The following is a 21,312-nucleotide window of genomic DNA, read 5'->3' as shown; positions in this document are numbered from 1 at the left end:
TTGTTTCAGGCCCCAGATTAAAGTGCTGTTAAAAGATGAAGGAAAAAAAAAGAGGGGAGGGAGTAAATGGGGTATCCCATTTCTTTCCTTCAGGTTGCAACCACACAGCTAGGATAGGGGGAAAGTGTTGGGAAGATGGGGGCGATCCATAAGGACATGGGAAACAGGGAATGGAGAAACAGAGGGGACTGGGAGAACATGGATATGGGTGGGACAAATGATCAGGAGATACACAGAGGCACATAGATGGGAACACGCAACATGGATGGGTTACAAGAAGAGAACAAAGAACAGACTGAGGGCACAGATAACAGATGAGGCAAGACGATGCAGGGAGATGGGATAATCTCCAAAATACCCTGACACCCAGAGGAGATCAAGAAGGATTGATGGCCTGTTTTTCAGAGGAGCTGAGTACCCACAACTTCCACCAAATAATTTTCACTATCATAACTCATCATCATACATTATTTTTGAAGATCAAGCCCCAAAACCCTAAAATGTCTTCCCACAGCAGAGAGAAATAAATTGGAGAAAATCCGACAGGCCATCCTGAGTTTATGCAGAGATGGGCTGAAACCAGACTCTAGACTAAAGCATTGCTGAATTGTGGGGAAGTTTGCATGTAGATCCAGATTATGATATAAACATATGCCACTAGCTTTAACTTTATATGTACCAGGCTGTGATTATCACACCTATTAGACTCAGACCTCAACTTAAACTGATTATTGAAAAACAGAACAGGGAATTCTTCCTCACAAGTATCATTTGGAAGAGGACCGTGAATTTCCTAATTTTTATTTCAACTAGCTCATCAGGCAAGTTTATAGTTCTAGAACCTATTTTTCTATGTCCCAATTAAAAAAAAATCAAAGCATAACTATATTGCAGTCATGAAGATCTACTTTTGAATTGAATGTTTTATGCCTCTGGGATTTTGTGTTACAAAAGCCTGCTCTGTATTTGGGAATTGTGTATAGATTTGAACGTATTATTGAGAGAGAGCTGTATAAAACTGCAGGATCCTACTGAATTTTGACCTAGAAGGAACACTGCTCAGGACTCTACCCTACATGCAGTTAGACAATGGATAAGTTTGCTGGAATGGCCCTCAACCTAGCTGGAACAGGGATCTTACCTCCTCCTCCCCACAAACACATTATATCTCTGTAGTTTGTAACTATCATTCTTCCATAGTTCTGATGGAGGAAAAGGGGCTAATTTGGGACCCTGTTGAGCCAGGCTTCATGTCTGAGGTATTGGTTCCTGATTGAGATTTGAGACCCTGATTCAGGCAGCTAACCAACCAGATTAGCCACATATGTAAGGTCCAGCATTGCATGGTCTGACCAGCTGTAAAATCCTTGGACTGGCTGTGAAGGGGTGATCCAATTGCAAGGAAGCTTCTCTTCTGCTACCTCTTCTAGATCCCATCTTGTTTTCCCATTCCCCAATCTTGCCATGTATTGAGGCACCTGTAGTCTGGTCTATTCACCTCCTTTCCTTAAATCAGATTTCTGTTGCCTATCCTCTTGCAATTGTCCACTTGTGGTTTGAAACTAGCACTTTATATACTTACTCTGCACTGTGTATATCGTGAGGGAATCCTGGGATTAGAATTGATTGGCTGCAGGGACAGGAAGGAATTTCTACCTTACCGTGGCCCTTCACAGGCTGGGGATTTTTGGTCTCTCAAGTGAGCTTCTGCATTCCTTCGCAGATATTTATGATGCAGGTTGTGTGTTTTGATAGCCACTTTTGTTCGATCTATATCTTACCAGGCAATTCTGGCTGATAAAGCTGCTCAGCTGTTCACATACTGAGGCATTTGAAGCTACCATAACATTCAGGGGAAGGCTTCATTGTTTTAAAAGAATGGAAATGTGTCTATTTGAGGGCCCACAATAGATTGCTGGGCTCAAAAGAGCATTAGTGAGGCTTAGCCTAGTCCTAGTGGTGGGATTGCCTCAGTGATACCCAACCCTTGCGCATGGGCAATGGATCTTGTGGTAGCACAGATTTCCAGCACACAGGCCTTGTCTACACTACAAAGATAAGTCGATCTGTGTTAGGTCGACTTACAGCCACTGCATTAATTACTGCAGAAGCTGATGTCCACACTACCCTCTGTGGGTCAGTTATGCACGTTTTCACCAGGAATGCTTCCACCAACCTAAATGGGGAGCTCAGAGACCAGGCTGGCAGCTCCCTTCTGGGATCCCGGCTGCCACACAGGCTCACAGGCTCCTAGCGAGTTGCCCCACTGCCTCACCACCCTGTTCCCGGCTGGGAGCAGGCTCCAGCTGATCAGGCTTCTCGCCCTGGCTACCAGCTGGGAGCAGGGTCCAACTGTTTCACTCTCTTGGGGGGTGGGGAAGGCAGCTGGGCTCTAGCTGCCCAGCTTTCTTGTCAATTTCACGGCTCCAATGGATCCATGAAATTGACAAGAATGACACCCAACAGCCAATGTAAGGAACACAGTGCCTACACTGACACTGCATCGACCTAAATACACCAGCATAGGCCCTATGACTCTTGGTGAGGTGGTTTTATCATGTCAGCATAGTAGGAGAGTTACATCGGTGGGAGGAGCATTTCAGTGTGTACACCTCCACTGTTTTGTTGACAAAACTCTGTAGTGTAGACCAGGCCTTAGTCTAGTTCTGGAGGAGCGTTGAGCTTTGATGATTACAGAACTGGGATATAGGTTATTTTGTAAATGCTGTGGCCAATTTAACCACTGAAACCATATCTGTCTTTCTTTGTGATCTGGTACTATGCAATATTATCAATTTCACATTTCATGTTTTCTTTAGAAGAGTTTTTATATAATTTAATATAAAGTACTATTCTGAAATGCTTTTATAGGATACCGTTAGCACGATCTCCATTTTATTCAAGCAGTTGCCTCATCTTAGTGGATACTTTGCAGCATAAGTCACATTTTCTGTTATACTGTAAATAAGAATATTGATGACCAAAAACTCCTATAATGCCATAATATTCCAAAAGATATTAAAATACATCACTTAATCTTTGTTGTTTTGGCAGACTGATATGATAACCTCCATTTGCAGATATACATTCAATTTGTAGTTATGGAAATTACTGAGTTGGATTAAATGATGTTATAGGACCACTTTAGGAATAAATTAACATATGGAAATGATAGATTAGTTTCATTTGAGATGTGCTTTTGCTCACGAAAAATGTTTCCTGATTTTTGTATTAATCTATCAAATTGCCAGAGGAAAAGTAATACTGGACTAATGACTGCATGAAACTTGATGCCTGCAGGGTTTGTTTCTTAAACATTTTTAAAAAGCTTTATTAAACAGAACCATGTTCTAAAGATATGGAAAAAATATTCAAATATGCTTTAGTGCATCAGAAATAATTTTGTGCTGTCTTTAATTATTACCAAAATGCAGATCATAGTCTTATTCTGCAACAAGGATTTTAGCAGCACTCTATGTGCAAATGGTTACAGGCAATGAAGAGGAGGGGGTAACATGGGAATTGAAGTTATATATTACATGGATTTAGTTTAAATCCAAAAAGCACACAATAGGCACCCAGGATCATGCTGCCGCCTTAGAAAGGCAAATGCTCTCACAGTCTATGATATAGGGCTTGGCTAGGTAGGCAAGAGTCTCCTAGCTCATTTTGTTTGGGTCCTCATGCCACAAAATGATTTTTAAAATGTTTTACTCAAAAGCAAATTATCTGTAGTTCTATGACTTATGTATACATTTATTTCACTCCTGCATTGTGAATACTGTGAGTGCAATTAAAAGTTATTAATTTCTACAGGCCGTCCACTCCAGAACTTTTAAGAGCAATATCTGCTTAAGTTGTGACAGTAATAAGAATGTACAGTTCATATATACACTTTAATTTGTGTATTTTGAATATCAACTGCAAATAATACATAAATACAAATTATTGAGGGTTGGTTTGGGGGTTTTTTTTGTTTTTTTTTTCCTTTTATAAAAGTGCCAGATAGCTCTGGGAACTGGCCAGCATAGGCAACAGTAGAGCAGGCTTCCTCACCCTGCCAAGTGAACTCAGGTTTGTTCTGGGTGCCACATCTCTAAGGATGAGAAGGGAGAGGAGTACCATGTCCATTTAAGGCTTGACCTCATTATGGAGATTGACAAGGGTTCCAATTAGTTCAAATTGTTATGATGACAATGTCATGGGTGATTTGATCACTGGATCCTGGACACAGATATTCAAGTTCTTACACAGATGATACCAAAGAGCTATCAAATAATGTAAATAATAGCAATTAAAAACAAACAAACAAAAAACCCCAAGACAAACACCACTACTGATTTGATTAAAACCAGTGCCCAAGAGGTAAAAAGCTCAAGGTCCTATTTTCATATAGTAAAACCCTTATTTTATAAAGGATATTTGAATGGAAAATTAAGTATCCATGACTTGTGCAAAAGAGAAATGTCTGTATAAAATGTGCCAGTAAGAAATAAGGAACAGTTTAAAATATAACTGCAGCCTCTTCAAATGTTCATTCTCTACTGACATAAAAGCAGAGAAGTATGTTGTGAGAAAGACAAGAGGAAGGGAGTTTTTCTGTGTGCTCCTTTAAGACACAGAAATTTCCTGGGATTCCTCACACTTACAAAGCCCCGCCCAAAGGTTCCTTAACATAATAACCCTTTTTCTGATGTGGAAAGTGCACACAGTTCCCTTTGAAACCCCTCAGTTAGATGGGACACTGGAGAGACACACAAGATGGGCCTGGCCCCTCAAAAATTCAATGTGGTGTCTTTGAAGGCTCCCAAGCAGAGGAGCTTAAACCACAAATATGGATTTCTCTGTGGAATTAGAACATTATCTAGGGCTGTCAAGCGGGAACTTTTATAGTATCATTTTTAGTTGCACTTTGTTTAATTATTCAGCTGAAAAGTATATTGAAAGTGCTGTAAAAATACAATATCTTTAAAAGAAGCAGACCTTAGTTTATCCCGATTTTCATGTTTTTTGGCTTGACACTACTATAAATCTTTGGATTAAATTTCACCTCATTGACAGAAGAGAAAAAAAAGTTCTATATTTATACTCTCTTCTGGATAGCTCAATTGAAAGTGATTTCATTGCAACCACAAACTGATCCTTCTGCTATGAAGATCCCAGAAGACGCGTGGATAGGAAGTGAGATAGAAGTGTCTTTATGGTAGGAAACCCAGGTTTGTGAGATGAAAATGTTTCCAGTAGTAGCAAATTATCTATCTGGATTACCTCCCCTGATTCCTGAATTTACGATCATGAGCAGAATGAGATGCCACTATTGCCTGACACAATCAATTTCTTAATTCAGAATTGGAGGACCACATTGTACCCAGACTGTAGTAGATGCTGAAAATTATTCTATTAGTTATAGTGTCTACTATGTGCTATGAGCTAAACTGACAGCTAAGATGCCAAGGTCTCTGCCTCTTTCCAATTAGACAATATAAAATCAAACAGGGGTAAAGGTGTAGAAGAGGGGCAACTGAGCGATGCAACTTCATGATTTTTGTATTCATTTTTCAGAACACTTATTTTCAGTAATTTAAGTTAGTTAGATGAGTATGTAGTTTCAAATGGTTGCTTTGCTGAAAACTAGCATGGAGGCACCTGCCTATGAGATAAATACAGCCATATTAGAATGAACTTTCAGTTTAAGCCCTGTGGCTTTGCTTCTTGTTTTGAGATACAGCATTAAATCTGTTGTAGTACATAGCATTTGGAAATCTCTAAGTTGTTTATTTGAGTCACTATTTTCATAAAATTTAATGTATGATGCAGGCATTTGACCCATCCTCTGAAGTTCAATTGAATATAAATTCTACTTTGTTACTGCTGGGGATAGGGCAAAATGAAAGTAATATTGTTTCTTGGGACAAATGAAAGTCAGAGATCACATTTCGGGAGTAAAAAAAAACCCCTGGATGCTATGCTTAATAAAAGTTTCTCGTAAAGGCCTTTTCTTTGGGTAAGGAGAACTTTATTTCTTATAAAAGCCTGGTTTCTACATTTGATTAACAGCAGTACTAAGGATTCTTGGGACTGGGAAGAAGCAATATAGGTATCATTCTTGTTTCTACTGTAAATATAAGGAACTTTTAGAGAATCAGGTATCCGAGGGTCTCACTCAGGTAGGGTAATTTTATATCCTAAAGCGGACAAAATAAACTGACTATACTAACTCAGGTTATATCACCAAGGATGGACACGTAGGACTGGGAAGATATACTGATAGGCTGCTACAAGCTTCCTGGTCTGTCTTCCCTGCCCACAAAGGACTCATTAACATGCTCAAGTCTCTTTTGTGGCACAGTTTTATTCTTCAAACTTACTTAGGTAAAACATGAAAAGAAAAAGCAGTCCCCTATCCTTTCCCTCCCACCCCCCAGGGCTACAGCTCCTAGAGGCTTCTCCGCTTGCCTTTCTCAATATTGAAAGGAGGACACACCCTTCACTTGAACCCCGTACTTCAGGACCAACTGCAAGAGCCCATCTCCCTCCTGCAGCAACCTTCCAACTTAGCTCGCCAACTGAGCCTTTATAGAAAACCTGACCCTAACAGCTGGGTCTGATAATCAAAACAGGGGTGACTGACCCTAAGTCCCCGGCCCCTACAAGGGCAGACCACCTTGTTACAACCTCTTTGTTGGGTAATCTTTTTTTTTTTTTAGTTATGGAAAAAACTTGATGTCCTAAGAGATTTAATATAGACTGCTGCAGTGTACTGCTGCCCAATGAAGGTTACAATATACCTAGATATAGACCTATATTACATTGAAGTGTTCCAACTTTGGTTGCTCTTGTGAAAGGAATATGCTGACTTAACAAATAAGGCAACATTGGTAACTTGGCTCACGTAATTAGAAGTAACAGCAGATGGTAAGGTGGTCTGTTTTTACAACTGGTCTGCTAAAGGGAACAGCGAGCATTCATTAGACAATCATGTTCCTGAGGTGTCCGCAGGAAAGAATGAGATGATGCAGTTCCTGGTTGGAATGCTACTGCAAATAGGAGGGTCAAGGAAAGTGGCATAGCTTGTGGCTTGAGTAATTTGAGGCTAAAAAGAGTTATAAGCCATTGTAAGAAAGGCGATGACAGGAATGCTGTTCTTCTAGAGGCAAGACTGAAACTACTGTCCTGAAGATAACTCAAAAGAATGCACTGTCTCCATCTGCAGGACCAGGAGTTAACCTGAGGGTGCACTACTATGGTGGAGGATCATGCAGAAAGCATGATTAGCAATTCCTTAGAGAAGAGCACTGCCCACTTTATGGAAAGCTCCGTTTCCTGCTTCAGTGCTTGAAGAACTATAGATGAAAAGCCAAACCCCTGGGGGCCACAACCCTCCTTCATGCCAGGCAAATCAATCAAGAACATCTGCTCCAACAAACAGAGGGGAAAGGGCATTTCGGCATGTTAAAAGCACAAAATGACAGCTCGCACTGGACACCAATGTGTAGGCAGCCTTACAAATTTACAGACGGGGTCACGACCTTTTTACTAACACTTCCATATATCCTTGTGAATTAGAGGGGCAAAGAAAGATTTATGGGACCAATTCCACTCCCAAATTTACTGTAGTGAAGTATCTTTAAAAGTGATGGAAAACATCAGACACTGGTTAGTTGCTTTAATTAACAAAATATATACAGAAGCATGCTAAATTCTGAGATTAAAATGACATCTGATCTGTCACAATGTAAAAACCCTGTGTGGTCTACAAGAGTCACAGCAGGAAGGAGAGTAAGCTGCTTGCTCTCAGTGATTGACAGAAAATAATTCACTTACGGTGACCAATGAGATGTTCTACTTCATTCACTCATAATAACTTCATTTCTTTTTGTTGTATGTGAAAAAATAGAGGATGTACACTTTGATGATCAAATCCCTCACTTGCCTTCCTCGCAAACTTTACTAAATTTTGTTCATTGCTTAGTCCTAAAATGTCACGCTTTTAAGATTTCATCATCCTTATTTTAATTTATTATTCAATTAATGGTCACCCAGTTCCCATTTAGTCCTTTAACCTGCAAACACTTATGCATAGGCTTAACTTTAAACACAGGAATAGCCTTGCTGACTACTCAGATCCCTATTAAGTGTTTGAAAGACTGGGGCTTTAATATAGACTCTAAAACTTCTAACTTTCTAGCATAGACTCCATTTTCAAGCTATAGGATATCTGCAGTTACTGCAGATTTCTTCAGCATCAAACCCCACTGCTATTAATTTTTACAAGACAATTTTGCATTTTGCCTTAGAGAAAGAAAATGATTATCCTCATTTGTAATAACACACTACAATAGATTTACAATTCATGTTTGATAAGTACAAAGATGGAGCATTACACTATGTAGATATGTTATTAACTTCCATCAGCACACTAGCAGCAGACTGTCAGGAAAAAAAAAAGAAAAAAAACCCCACTGTCTACGTGGTTTTCAATCTTTTTTTATTTGTGGACCCCTAAAAAAATTCCTTTTAAAAATATGCCTAATAAGCAAGTTTTGCCACTCTATTATAAATACTACATTTTTGCCAAGTTTGTCAATGGAGGATGAGTTAAATATATTTGATTGTAATAAAAATTAAGGAACTAGACAGCATATTTTAAAGTGAACAAAACTTGAGCAAATCTAAATATTACATATTCATTACACATGGGGATATGTCTTGTATCTATTTTATTAATCAATACACATTCTACTTTTCTACCTCTCTGTTGGCAACACTTTTAGGAAACAAAAAAAAAGACAGACAATTAGCAGTAAAAGAGTGCTATGTCAGCAGAATATTTTTAAAACTTTCACTTAATGTTTACTAAAAATGTACTCTTTCAAAAGAGTAGCTGTAAGATATTTATGTTTAAAACATACTGTACAATATCCTTGTTGTACTGTACAAAAGAATTGAGTCTGGTGGTCTCAGTGTAAGACAGTGTCATCACTAGTAAAAAGGATGTAGCTATTTCATTGTAAAAGACATCTTGTTATAAAAGACACAACTTTTTACTGCTGAAGACACCCTAACTCTAAATCCCACAAACCTTTATGAACAAGAGTTAACTTCACTTACACGAATAATCCCATGAGTGATGCTACCCTGGAACATGAGGATTTTCAGGATTGGGCCGGTAAGTTCCCAGTGTCCTTATCAGAAAATCACTAAAGCAAGTCAGCACATTTAGCAGTCTCTAATAAGGAGATACACAAGACTATCCATGCATAGGAGTGTTGCAAGTCAGGTTTGTGGTGCATTGGCTGACACCTGAGAGGAAGCTTACACGGTGTTGGTGCTATCAATCTGTCACTGTCATGACAGCTAAAAATTCACCAAAGGTTAAATAAAAAGGCATATTCCCAATCAGATGATAAAAAACAGAAATAAAACAGACATTTGTAAGCTATATATTACCATAAGAGTACTCTCTAGTTCCTTCTCTCATATCATTCCTATAATATTATATGATGTACCTTCCATTCTATGGCTATAGGGAATTGTAAAATAGCAATACTATTTTAAGCCCCAAGCTGACCATAAACAAGGAAAGTCACTATGCCCTTTAGAGCAAACACAGCTGGAATGGCTATGATTAAAAGAATAATGAGCTAAAATCTACATCTACTTTATCTGAACTGTGACAAAGTAGATACCAATTAACAGTAGTCTAGTGGATCCAACAATTGATTAGGTGTGCAGGGTAACAAAGCAATGAAGTGATGTTTATTCTTTAGTGGGTTAATGTAGTTAGGGAGACTAGTGATTTACATTGGCTTTAGCTAAAAGACAAACTTTTGTGGCTTATTGCCACAGCAACATAGTGCCAGCATAACTAAAGGTCTGGTAGTATTTACATTTTAAATTATTGTTTTAAGAAGATTTGCAACTCAAAGTGTCAGCATAATCCTAATTAAAAACGTTGTGCACAAGCATATCTTGTATATTTCCCTCATAATCATGGGAGTGTTCCATTTTAGACTCACTCATATTGAGCCAACTCACTTGGGGTGTTACTTCCCTTTTATTATAAGTTAGGTACCTCAAATGAAGTGGCTCCCATATCCTTTGGGCCAAATCATGGCTTTGCCATGGGCATTGTGCAAGGGGCCACATGTTCTTGTCTATAACTGGAGTCATGTCCCCCCATGTACCAGCCTGCAGGCTGAAGAGGCAGAGAACACTCCCCCCAACCACTTCCATGAAGACAGTTCGTTCCCACTCTCTGCAATTAATGTTGGGTATCCGGTGCAAGGACATCTTACACCTTCAACTCCCTGTATGAGTGCACAGGATTGGCTACATCTGAGAGGTAGCACACATGGACAAATGTTAACATATGTGCTTTAGAAAATGATAGTCTTTATGATTTCAGATGTTCTCTCTTTTACCATTTTTGTCCCAGTTTGGACAAACAACACTGGGTTTCAAAACTGGAATCTTGCAATTAGCCCCTCTCAGTACTAAGAACAGCCTTTGAAATGTTTAGCAGATAATATGCCTAAGCAGTAGCTGGTTTTCTAAAATTTTCTGCTCTGAGCATCACTGTGCCAAGCCATAGATTATACTGGTACTATAATTCAAGTCTATTGTAAAACAATTGCACCTTTTCAGTATTTGCTATGTTTGTTATGTTACTGAGATCCTATTTCTTCTTTGCTAGTTTATCCCTCTGGATGACACACTTGTTCATGCACATATAGATCTCAGACTCGCCAGAAGCTTAGGCCTGTTTTATTGATCCCCCCTGGTTTACTTCAAACAACAGTAAAGCATAATTTCCTAGCAAAGAAATCAATAAGTCTTTAGATGAAGGTTCCCATAAAATGTTTAATAGATTATATGCTAATGATTTATTGTTTATTAATTATAAATTAATAAGGGCAACATTTTGCCATCTGATTGAGCACACTGTACTGGTGTGTGTGGAGTCCATATTTGAATAGCCCTCACATCCCCTCTTTCAATGGCTCTATTGAGAAAGATTTTAGAAGTATACAACATTCTGCTGCTGTTGGGATATTATATCCTATAACTCAACAAATGGCATCTATTGCTTGTAGCATCTTACGATAACTAAGTGCGTGGCAGTTGCTATCTCACAAGGTGGGGAAAGCGGTCAGTAGGAAAAGCAGAGATAAATTTACTAACATATACAAGAACAGTACCTTGGATTAATCCTTAGAACACTAGTATTTTACAGACTTCCAGACAATCAAATGAATGCTTAAGATGTTTGCATGTGCATATATCCAAAACACGCAAAGGACACCAGCCTGCTATTTGAAAGTTTTAAGTCCAGCTTATATCCTGCTCCCTTTAGATAACAAATCACAAATTCCAACTGCTATACATTTTGCAGTATTTTGTAAAATCTGACTGAATTAACACTGAGTACTGGTTGGGAAATCATAATTACTCAGTTTCTGTTATCTGCTCTGCCACTGATTTGGTGTGTGACCAAGGCCAACTCATTTCACTTCCCATTGACTTCAGTGAGAGTTATAGGCTATTGCAGGAAAGGGCTCCAATATTTAGAAATCAGTTTATAAAGTGAGTGGAGAGCTTTCTGCATGAAAAACACTAGACAAACTCAAGTCATTAAGGTTCTATCTTGGAATCTTTTAAATTAAAGTTACTCATAACTAAACCCTTTCAATTTATACCTCAGATTCTGGTCTATCCCCTAAGAGCCCACACATATCACAAAATCTTTCCAAATCAGAATCCTGGATACCTATTATCAGTTCATTAACACCCTCTCTCTGTGTTAAGATGATGTTACAGACATTGTGCCAGCACTTTCAGTTCTATGAAGGGATTCGCACCTGACACAGCCAGTTCTTAAATCTTCTAAATCCTATGGACATATCAGTACATATCATATTTTCAGTACAAAAATCTGCAGTGTTAAGGTTGTGACTTGAATTACACATATGTAAAGAGATTCAGAGCTAAAATTTTCAAAGCAACTTTAACTATGCCTCTTTGTGCATGTGCGCTGTTTCAAAAGTATCGTTCGTTACATGATCATACAGCACAGGGCAATGTGTTATACTAGTTGTCCAATAAAGCAATAAGACAGAAAACAATTGCAATTTTTCTAAAAGAGCTCTTCCACAAAGAATGTATAAAAACGTTTGATTCATGTTTAAACTGCACTTTTTCTATAACCTTAGGTGCACATATGTAGCAAACATTAATTAATGTTTATAAAGCATTTTGAAGATGAAAAGGGCTATGCCCGTACTAAGGATGGTTATTATTAACATTTCTTATTACTGCATCTGTGTTGTGCAGTGTTCACATTGTGTTGTGCACACATTCACATATTGTGTCCCATTACTAGTGTCATTACTTCTTTCGTTAGAAGTGAATCACTTTAAAACTAAGAAAGATTTTGAATTGAAAAACCATGATTGCTAGTCCACAGTAATTAATGGAAAAATCAAGCCTAAAGGTGATTAAAATCAATAAAGTAAATCAAAATTATATAAGATTAGAATTCTACCTGCCACTCTAGCTTCACTTTTTGGGTTTATGAACTCATCAGAAGACCTGCCTAAATTTAGACTCTCATTATTTTTAGTTGGTTGACTATTATTCTTCATGTAATACTTCCTTAGCACTTATATAGCATTTTATATAGACTCATAGACTATAAGGTCAGAAGGGACTATTATGATCATCTACTCTGACTTCTTGCACAACGCAGGCCACAGAACTTCACCCACCCACTCCTGTAATAGACCCCTAACCTAAGACTGAATTACTGAAGTCCTCAAATAATGATTTAAAGACTTCAAGGTACAGAGAATCCACCTTTACATTTAGAAGTGCTTTACAAACATAATATTATCAGTTAGAATAATGATAAATTACACTTCACATCCATTTAGTGCCATTCTACCAAAGATTCAGAGGGCCATGATTTCACCCTAGCAATCCTGACTTTCAGCTCTGTACTCTAATGCTAAATAATAACTCCTCCTTTTGATACCTGATGTTTGAAAAAGACAGTTTACAGGAAGAAGGGGTAAATGATGGAATATCCTAGCAAGATTATTTGTGAAAGTTCCATCTCTGTAGATATTGAAAAAGAGGACAGATAGGAACTCAATATTCTGCAAGGATAATACCATACATGACAGATGCTGGGGTAATAGAGGGACAGCATGGGGACTAGACAGTCTTCTAGGTCTTTTCCATATCTAATATCTAGGCTTTACTCTTGAACTTGGGTTTCTCATACTGACACAAATACATTTTTAAAGAAAAAGATTCTAATTTCACTTTCGTTAAAAAGGAAAAGAAAAAAGCCATAGAAATAATATGCACATGTTTAGCCATTAAAACTTCAGCCTTTTTTCTAGTTACTTCCTTAAAAATGGATTTTGATAAGTTTTCATATCTTGTAAGTACAATGTACCATATAAAGAAATATAATATATGTACTTATAATACACATGCATACCTATGGAAAAGTTGTGAGCTATTGGTAATATTTCTAATTGAATCCAAATATAAAAATCAGCAAATTAAGAAAGTATTCATTATGGGTTTAATCCTGACTGATTACATTGACAACAGTAGAAGCTTAGGGTATTCAGCACCTTTCAAGATAAAGTCCTATAAACAGTACTGCTGAAGACTGATTGACAGATGTTTTCCCATATATAAGTGCTCTCAGTTACATTAGTGTGCCTCGAGCAAAGTAAAAAAATAGCATGGACTATTCCGAGATAGATTATTCAATAGCCTACTTCTTCTTTCTGTAAACATGGAAGTTACTGGGGTAGTACCAGTGTAACAGACAAGGATCTGATCCTTAATATAGACAATATGAAACAGCATAGTCTGAATCAGTCCTTGCATTTCACTTCAATTACACTTTAATTAAAACATTTAACTACAGTTAAACATGATTGCAGTGAATACAGGATTCTGAGATGAAGGTTTATCTAAACTCCGCCTGTCTATACTGTGCTGCCATGTGACACACCCCGATCTTTCAGCAGAGTAGGGACTAATCACATGAGGAATGGGGGATGCATTGCATCTCTAGGCAAAGATACCTTGCCTTTGAGAAAACAGACACAGTACTTCCTGCTGCTTAAACCACAAAGGAGTATCAACCTTTGGTTAGAAGATGTATACTTGCTCAAGGATGCCAAAAAGACACTAACATATTTCTGAGAATTAAAGGGTAAACAGGAGATTAAAGTAGTTGTTAACCCTGGGATACCTGGAGCTGAGCTTTAGCAGTAAAGTCAAGGTAATTTCAATTTGTGAAAAAGGTTTATTGTATTCCCATTGACTTTAGACAAATCTTCTGTTCATATTTCCATATTGAGAGGCGGACGTCAACACATTTGCATAAATGTTAGCTATTAATATTTTCACAGAGTGTGTGGTTTTTGTGGACTTCTGTCACAGAAGTTTAGGAAATATCTCTAGTGTTATATCACTTTCCTCATTAATTACACACGCAAAACAACAGTAGTTAGCTTAAAAAAATAAAGCCCAAAAGTCTTTATGACGTATAGCAATGACAACAGATAAGTTTAAAATGAAATTTTGGTCACATGCACAAAGCCCAACTGAAAGTACTTTGCACAAAGGACCTAAAAGCATCTTAGGGAACAAAAACCTCCCTCTCAGTCCCAAAGCCCTGGATTTTGATCAAAACATAAGTTCCACAGATCACACTTGCAATTCCCACCTAGGGACACCCACAATTCCTGCTGCCCTGTGAAGAAGTCAATCACAGAGCAACATTCTGCAGTGCATAGGAATCTGCAGTGTTCTGCATGTGCTCAACAGAAATGCTGAATGTCAGTTGCATTTGGGGTCTTGCCTCAGTGAAATGTGGTAGGGTGGAATTGCCACGATCTGGCCCATTGCGATTATAGTAAATTCATCACATTTGAGGTCCAACTTAAAACTCCCTGAACTGAGAGAATCACTGGCTGGCAAATAAACATTCTACAGGAAGTAAATTGTCCTCTTGATCCACAGAAATGCTAATCCCCGCACTATAGCCTCCTGAACCTTCACTGTCTTTCTGGACAAAACCAACCTGGTTTTCTCTGAATAATGGCATAAATAGCAATCTTGCTGTTCCAAAGGGTTTGGTTACCATAACACAATTGTATTCTTGAGAGAGTGACAACCTTTTGTACCTCTTGCTACCTCAGTGATGTTATTTTATTATTTAATTGGATTCTTTCAATAATAATTTTGAGTTTCCTGTTAGATGTTCATGTTGTTCCTAAAAGTATTCTTTGGCAAGTTTGATGTCAATATTAAGATTGCCTTGTTAAGTTATTTTCTGTATTTCTCTCCAAAGGGAAACAATTTTAGAAATGAAAACCCTTAGATAGCATTCACAGTTGAAGAAAAGAGTAAGTCCTACCTCTACTACTGATTTGGAATCCAGTCGAAAGTTGAAATCTCCAAAGACAAAATATGAAACCTTCTCAAACCGCTGATCTCTAATTCTGAAAAGGCATATAAAAATACATTAACTGCTGTACATTCAGCTTTATATGCTTTTAAAAAATAGCTTACTGTGCTTTACAAAAAAATCCCAGGAATTGTAATTGCAAAACATTAAAATATATTTTAATGAAAGCTATATATTCAATAATTACATTTCATTTTTAAGCACAGCTTTAGCAAAATTATTCTTGGAACAGTCAACAACAGCATTAATTTATTTGGAATAAAACTTCACTATATATTAACGTGTCTGACGTGTGCTAAGGATGCAGATGTCATGTAGTTCTGTTTCTTTTTCCTCAAACCCAGATGGTTTATTTGCTTTCCCTAGTTAAAACGGGCTTAGATGTGGGTAACCTGGCTACAGTTCAGTCCAGGCAAGTGAAGAGGTCAGGCTCAGAGACCAAGGAAAGCATCCTGAGGAGATGGTAGAGATAGTGACTAACTCCAGTGGAAGCTCAGCACCTCTGATAATAAGGCTCTACGTGTCTCATGTTGGGCACCTAAAAATTGTGACACCCAAAATTAATGGACACTTTTGAAAATACCTGCCTTAAACTCTCTGTTGCTTCAGTTTGACATCTGTAAAATAGGGGGTCCATAATGTTTCCCCAGGTTTATTCAGCACTTCAAGATCTATGGATGAAAAGTGCTATAGAAGTGCTAAGTATTATTTATTACTATTTGGCCTGATATTGATCTATGAAGTCCTATATAGCCTGGATTATGGCTGACTGAGAAATCTCCTCTCTCTCTTTGTGTACCATTATCACAGTTCAGACATATCAGCTAAAAATACTTAGATTTGCTTTTCTGTAGGCAAGATGTTCTCACTGGAAAGCTTTGGACTCTGGAATTTGCGATCACCAAGACAGTTCATGTTCAGGATATAGTGTAAAGACTACATTTTTTCTCAGGTTTTTTATCAGACTTGGGAGTTAAGTGAGGAGAGGCTTTTTTTTGTTTTGTTTTTAGTGATTTTTTTTAAAACTCGGATCAGTGTTAATGAGTTAATGCTTTTAAAAACTGTACATGCTTCTAGAGGCCTTGGTATTGGCCAAATCTTTCAAAGTGAAATAAAATCAAGTACATCAGTGATTGAATCAGCACTTCATTTTGAGAACAGGGACTAACTAATCAATCTCCTATTATCAACTGGTGAAGATATGAAATAATTGACCAAAATATTATGGCTACAATTAGAAAAAAAATCATTAGACAAAAAGCGCAAAATACTTTTACACTATATTAGAAGCACAGTACAAAACAAAGAAATAATACATCTAAGGCACTACATTAAATGTACTCTGGAAGTAAATAAATATATAAGCATGATGATGCCAGAAATCCCAACTGAGCTGGAGGTAAGGGCTCACATGGATAGTTAAAGAAGTATAAAGAAACCTAAAGTAAGTGGCCTTCTGGAACTATAATGTTCAGGTAGGAGACATTTATTTAAAATGGCTTTAAAAGTTTAAATAAATTACCCCCATTTGGACATTTCAAAGCTATAAAGTAAGAAAACACCTGGGTCTTTAAATGAGATACTGCTTTGCTTGTAAAGTATCCCTCCACATTTTTACCCAATGACAATCTATTATATAAACAATATTATTTCACTGAAAAATTCATGTACACTGAACCTATGACAGTGATTATTTGAAGCAAATTCCCCTGCAAAGAGCTATCCTTTTCTGCTAAGAAAATCTCCAAATCCTCCATTCAATTGACAAATTATTACAGGTACTATTAATAAATACTATCTACTGTCAACTGTACCAACCATTAAGAAAAGCCTGTCCTATACATAACACTAGTTTGATTAGTCCCCTCATGGTACTTTAAGGGAAAATGAGAACTTAAAAGTTAAACCATTTACATTACCACAATTTGCTCACACTATCATTGCAAAATCTGATATACGATTTGTACACAAGAAAAGCTCCATCTGCTTTGCCAACTTTCCTGATTCATATCCCAGTTTTGGCTTTGCTTGGTGCCATTTACAACGGAGGAAAAGCTGAGAGATGTCACTGGAATGACATCAAAGTCTAAAGAAGTCCTCTTAAAACAAATTGGTATTACGAAGATGAAATTTGTAATTGTTTTATGCAAAGACAATTTTTTCAAATAAACACACTGTGCCAAAAATTGACTGTTAGAACTTTTTATAACTAAGTTAACTAGAAAAATCCCAATCAGTTACTGACTAACAAAATAGCAGATTCAGATTGTCAATGCTTAACAATAAGTTGTTATTAATTATATTAATTAATACAAAATTAAATACACATTTAGGGAATCAAAATTTAACTATAAGAACAGGACAAATAAGACTAACAATATTGTAGATATTACATGCTTATTTCAAAGGGCAGCATACTTACTGTATCTGAACAGAAGACAGTTTAGCAAAACTATTATCTACAGAAAAACATGCAGGTGATAATGGTTATATCACAGTTTCTCTGTTCATTTTATTCTATACATTGATGCCTATTTTATCTGTTGCAAAGTATTATAATAAATAATAATAATAATATTAGAGAATGGGACCAAGATGTACAATTCTTATATTCTGATGCAGTTATTTAAATTACCCTTCACCTTCCCCTCTCAAAATTGGATGGTTTTTGGGTCCAAAGTTTTGGTCTGAGCTCTTCTTTAAATAATAAATATTTAAAACAATTAGCACTTGTGCTGTATTTTACAAAGCATTGTGAAGACATTAACCAATTAATCTTCAGAATGTCTGTGTGGGTAGTCTTATAAGCGGTAGTATCCCTGTTATAGGTGGGGAAACCAAGGCTGAGAAGTAAAACAGTCTGCCTAAGCTGACATAAGTCAGTTGGAACAGCTAAGAGCTGACCTCAGGAGCCTGTCTATGTGAGTGTTTTAAACCAGATCAAATCAAGTTAATCCGGTTTGAAAAAGCTCACATTCAGATGACACAACCTGTCACCGCACACTAGATCCACATTTGCTGAGAATTCTAGAGTCTTCTCACACAGTGGACTAGGTTTGCTTCGCATTTAATTAGTTTGGTCTTCTGTTCATGTGCACACAATTGTTGCACACCACTTTTTGCATGCTTCCAATGGCTATCCCTCAGTGCTTTGCAGGTTAACTATTACTTGCTTCTATATGTCCATTACTTGTGTGCCCTCTTTGCCAGGATGTCAAGTGTCCAGAATGATGCTTCCCTCCTTTAATAGATGGTGCAGAGCCAGATTTTGCTCATTTGCTTCTGGATCCCAATATATCATTATTCTGGCAATACAACCACAATTGCACTCCAGAAGCCCCACAACATGCCTCGTGCAGCAGCTTGGAGCCGTGTTGAGATGCTGGATCTCAACTCCATCTAGGGAGAAGCATCAGTTCAAGAAGTTCTTGTGGCCAGCCACAAGAATAAGGATCTTTTTAAGGACTTTCCAAAGCAGATGTCTGCGAGGGGTCATGAACCGGACACCGACCAGCGTCAGATAAAGAACAAGCAGCTCAGGAGAAAGTACACTGAAACATGGGATAGAAGGAGACAATCCAGTAGGAGACATAGGACCTGTCCATTTTTTGACTAACTGGACTGAATTCTACACCATTACAGTTCAACCCATCCCAGGCACTATTCACAATCTGCCTGCACTTTGCCCCCCACCAAGGACGGCCAGCTAGAGCCAGAAGAGCAGGAAGATGCCTAAAAGAAGCTGCCCCCCGAGAGTTAGGATCTTTTTAGGACTCAGGAACTTGACTATGGCCAGCTTGAAAACTTGCCCCTGTCCTGCCTTGCTACAACGGATCCCAATTCCTGCCCTGCATCAGTTGGACCCGAGTCCTAGCCTGAAACCCATGCCAGGACTGAAGAATCAATCCCCTGAAGGGAACTTCGGCATCTAATTACCTATCTTTACAATGTATTATTTATTATTGTTGGGGGACATGAACTAGGCACCCCCATCACCCTCCTACCCAGTCCTTTTGCTGCTTTAAAATGGTGCCTGACAGCATGATGCAGCTGCAGTCTGTGCTGCTTCCTCCTGCAGCAGATATGAATAACTGAAGCATTCATTTGTGCAACATTCAACAGTTTACTGAGACAAGGCTTACAGGAAAAGAAATGTGGTTGTTTTTTGTAGTTTACATAAGGTATAAAGGCACACTGCATGCCTGGTCAAGGCATAAACTATACTGCTCTCCACTGAGGTACAAAAGCCCTGTAAGACAGATAGGGTCCTACAATGAGTATCAGCTCCAATCTGTTTTTCTCTGCACTTTTTCTCCCATCTGCAGGGGAGATATAGTAGAACTTAAGATTAAGAAATAGCTGTTTTGTTTTCCATGTTACAGGGAACAGCTGGATGCCCTATGCCCTTGGTACAGCTTGAAAGCCTCTTCTACGCCTACACTGATTCTGGGGGCACCATCCTAGTGAATAACTTCACTGAATATCTAGCTGGTCTACCCTCTGCCTTTTTGAATAAGACTCTTCTCTGCCCCCACGTCACCCATCTCAGTATAACATCACTGAGAGTGAGGCCAGTCGAAAGGGGATGTAGAAGGGAATACTATCCAGCTCTCCTCCCATGTCCCCCACAGAAATACGTCCAGTGCACAACAAATATGGAACAGAGCTCCTAATACCCCACCCCACATGGCATGAAAGCAGATACAGCAGACTGAAATCCAAATGCATTCAGCACCCTCCGGAAACAAAGATCACTTAGTATCTCTGAGGCTGTTTTTCACCCCCTACTCCCACAGCCACAGCACCTGCAACAGCCAGACAACCAAGGATAAGGCCGTTATCTACCTACTGCTGACAGGCTGGCCAACTTGAGGGGGAAGAAAAAGGAAGACTCAGGTGAAGGTGTTTGCAGAACTTCAGCAGAATCACAGAGGAAAACCAGGCTGACTGAGAGGTGGAGGCTGTCCATCAAGACCCAGAGGGAAGAGATGCAGCTCTCTCAGAAGATCATGGCAGTGACCAAGGACAGCATCACCATAGCGAAGGAGAGCATGGGAAATGACAAAGACGCAGAGGCAACCCATGGACACTATCCTCAGCCAGAATGGCCCCCTGCAAAACATGGTTCTGCTAAACCAGTGGTACCCACAGTCCCAAAATTTGGGACCCAGCAATGTTCTTCATCTCCTGGACTATACCGGCTACTGGGTCCAGCAGCAACTCCTAACCTTTGCTTCCCCAAGGCAGTACTTCCAGCAGTTTCCATTCACCTCTCAGATCCAATCTCTAAGCACTGAGAACACTTGAGCTGCAGCATTCAACCCCAGAACTCATATGGATAAGAGCAACTAGAGGCAAGTCACGCACTTCCTTTATACTTTATGCTCACACCTGTAACCCCCAAACTGTCATATTTGAAATGTTCTTACTGTTGCACTTTGAGTATTGTTTGCGCTGTTGCCATAATTAGAGGTTTGTTTATAGTTGGTTACTTAAGACGATTTGTCAGTTAAATGTATTTCCAAATGTATTTCCATACAAAGATATTATTTTTGATGGTTTCATTAAAATATTTTTCAGAATAAAACCATTTGCAATATATACACCATAAGTCATCATTACATTTAACCCAGGAAATCCTTTAAATACAGTTGAAATAACGTATAGGGTTTTACAAAGTCACATAGGGAACATTAAACTGCTACCACCCACACACAATACCCCAGTCCTCGCAACACGCGCGGCTGGCCCATGCCAAATTAATTGGTTGGCTACCGACCACAAACATTCTGTGGTGCCCAGTTTCCAGATGG

General features: G+C 38.3%; 1 protein-coding gene across 4 annotated transcripts in view; it reads right to left on the bottom strand.

The window, feature by feature from the left end:
• INPP5A (inositol polyphosphate-5-phosphatase A) overlaps positions 1 to 21,312 on the bottom strand; it is a 372,135-nt gene that overhangs the window by 82,585 nt on the left and 268,238 nt on the right. For all 4 annotated transcript variants that reach the window (XM_067533377.1, XM_067533379.1, XM_067533376.1 and 1 more), the window contains exon 9: positions 15,449 to 15,533. In XM_067533377.1, the coding sequence (XP_067389478.1) occupies positions 15,449 to 15,533 (85 nt within the window). The remainder of the gene's footprint in view (positions 1 to 15,448; positions 15,534 to 21,312) is intronic.

This window comes from Emydura macquarii, unplaced genomic scaffold (genome assembly GCF_026122565.2).
Source record: "Emydura macquarii macquarii isolate MOO-44397 ecotype Brisbane River unplaced genomic scaffold, CSIRO-AGI_Emac_v2 contig_3343, whole genome shotgun sequence".
NCBI classification, from domain to species: domain Eukaryota; kingdom Metazoa; phylum Chordata; order Testudines; family Chelidae; genus Emydura; species Emydura macquarii.
The sequence above is the reverse complement of the archived record's forward strand: the minus strand, read 5'-3'. Positions and strand labels throughout refer to the sequence as shown.